Source organism: Malurus melanocephalus, unplaced genomic scaffold (genome assembly GCF_030028575.1).
Source record: "Malurus melanocephalus ecotype Western Australia unplaced genomic scaffold, MMel_1.1 scaffold_1769, whole genome shotgun sequence".
Taxonomy (NCBI): domain Eukaryota; kingdom Metazoa; phylum Chordata; class Aves; order Passeriformes; family Maluridae; genus Malurus; species Malurus melanocephalus.
The window spans coordinates 7,971-9,726 of NW_026625001.1; the positions used below are offsets into that span (position 1 = coordinate 7,971).

General features: G+C 47.8%; 1 protein-coding gene across 1 annotated transcript in view; it reads left to right on the forward strand.

Moving 5' to 3' along the window:
- The window catches only part of LOC130587331 (centromere protein O-like), a 7,429-nt gene that overhangs the window by 2,942 nt on the left and 2,731 nt on the right, over nt 1-1,756 (forward strand). Inside the window, exons 3-5 of the mRNA XM_057388309.1 lie at nt 36-205; nt 298-406; nt 1,644-1,754. Of these exons, the coding sequence (XP_057244292.1) occupies nt 36-205; nt 298-406; nt 1,644-1,754 (390 nt within the window). The remainder of the gene's footprint in view (nt 1-35; nt 206-297; nt 407-1,643; nt 1,755-1,756) is intronic.

The following is a 1,756-nucleotide window of genomic DNA, read 5'->3' on the forward strand; positions in this document are numbered from 1 at the left end:
CCCCATTTTCGGGATTCCCACCCGGAATTTTCCAGGAATTCTGGCCCATTTGGAAATGCTGGAATTCCGAGCTCGCCGTGAAGCCGTGGAGCAGGAGGAGAAGGAGCAGCGGGAAGAGAAATCGCAATTCCTGAAATCCAAAATCCGGGAATTGCGGCTGCAGCGGGATCGGCTCCGGGACAAACTGGAGCAGCTGGAAAAACCGGTGAGGCTGCAATTCCCGGATTTTTTTTCCGGGAATTCCAACTCCAGGATTTTTCCTGGAATTTTTACCACCTCTCCTGGATTTTTCAGCAGCTGGAAAAAGCGGGAATTCCGTCGGATCCGCCTCTTCCCGGTTCTCGGGAAGTGCTGGAGTGGAAAATCCGGGATCTCCAGAGCCTTCTCCGGGTTTTCCAACTCACCGGTAATGGGATCCGCTGGATTTTGGGGGAAATTCCCGATTTTTTTGGGAATTTTTGGGGGGAATGCAGGAAAAATGGGAATTCCTGGCTCGGGAATCTGCAGGAATTCTTGGGAATCTGGTGGTTTTCCTGGGAATTAGATCATTTGGGAATGAGGCAGTTAATTTGGGAATTAGGTGGGGTTTTTTGGGAATGAGCCATTTTTCTTGGGAATTAAATGGTTTCTTTGGGAATTAAATGTTTTTTTTTGGGAATTAAATGGGGTTTTTTGGGAATGAGGCAGTTATTTTGGGAATTAAAATAATTTCCTTGGGAATTAACCAGTTTACCCTGGGAATTAGACAGATAATTTGGGAATGAGGCAGTTATTTTGGGAATTAGGTGGTTTTTTTGGGAATGAGCCGTTTTCCTTGGGAATTAAATGGTTTCTTTAGCAATTGGGCTGAAAATTCAGGAATGAGCCATTTTCTTCGACAGTTTTCCTTGGGAATTAAATGGTTTTTTTGGGAATTAACCAGTTTTCTTGGAATTGCGTGGTTTCTTTGGGAATTCAATAGTTTTCCTTGGGAATGTGGCAGTTATTTTGGGAATTAAATAGTTTTCTTGGGAATTAACCAGTTTCCCCTGGGAATTAGACAGATAATTTGGGAATGAGGCAATTAATTTGGAAATTAAATGGTTTCTTTGGGAATTCAGCAGTTTTCCTTGGGACGCTCTCCAAGCATGGGCTGTGTTTCTCCATCCTCACGGTGTTCGGGAGCTCCATCCCATATCCCATAATCCCCATCCCATATCCCATTCCCATATCCCATATCCCATAATTCCCCCATTCCCAGGTGTCAACGGTTCCGTCTCCAAGCACGGGCTGTGTTTCTCCATCCTCACGGCGTTCCGGAGCTCCATCCCATATCCCATTCCCATATCCCATATCCCCATCCCATATCCCATGTCCCATATCCCATTCCCATATCCCATATCCCATAATTTCCCCATTCCCAGGTGTCAGTGGTTCCGTCTCCAAGCACACGCTCTGTTTCTCAATCCTCACGGCGTTCCGGAGCTCCATCCCATATCCCATATCCCACGTCCCATATCCCATATCCCATAATTTCCCCATTCCCAGGTGTCAGCGGTTCCGTCTCCAAGCACGGGCTGTGTTTCTCCATCCTCACGGCGTTCCGGAGCTCCATCCCATCCCCATATCCCATATCCCATATCCCATAATTTCCCCATTCCCAGGTGTCAGCGGTTCTGTCTCCAAGCACGGGCTCTGTTTCTCCATCCTCACGGCGTTCCGGAGCTCCATCCTGGCTTCGTTCCACGTGGAGCTGCAGCTGCAGCCTCAGCTCCGC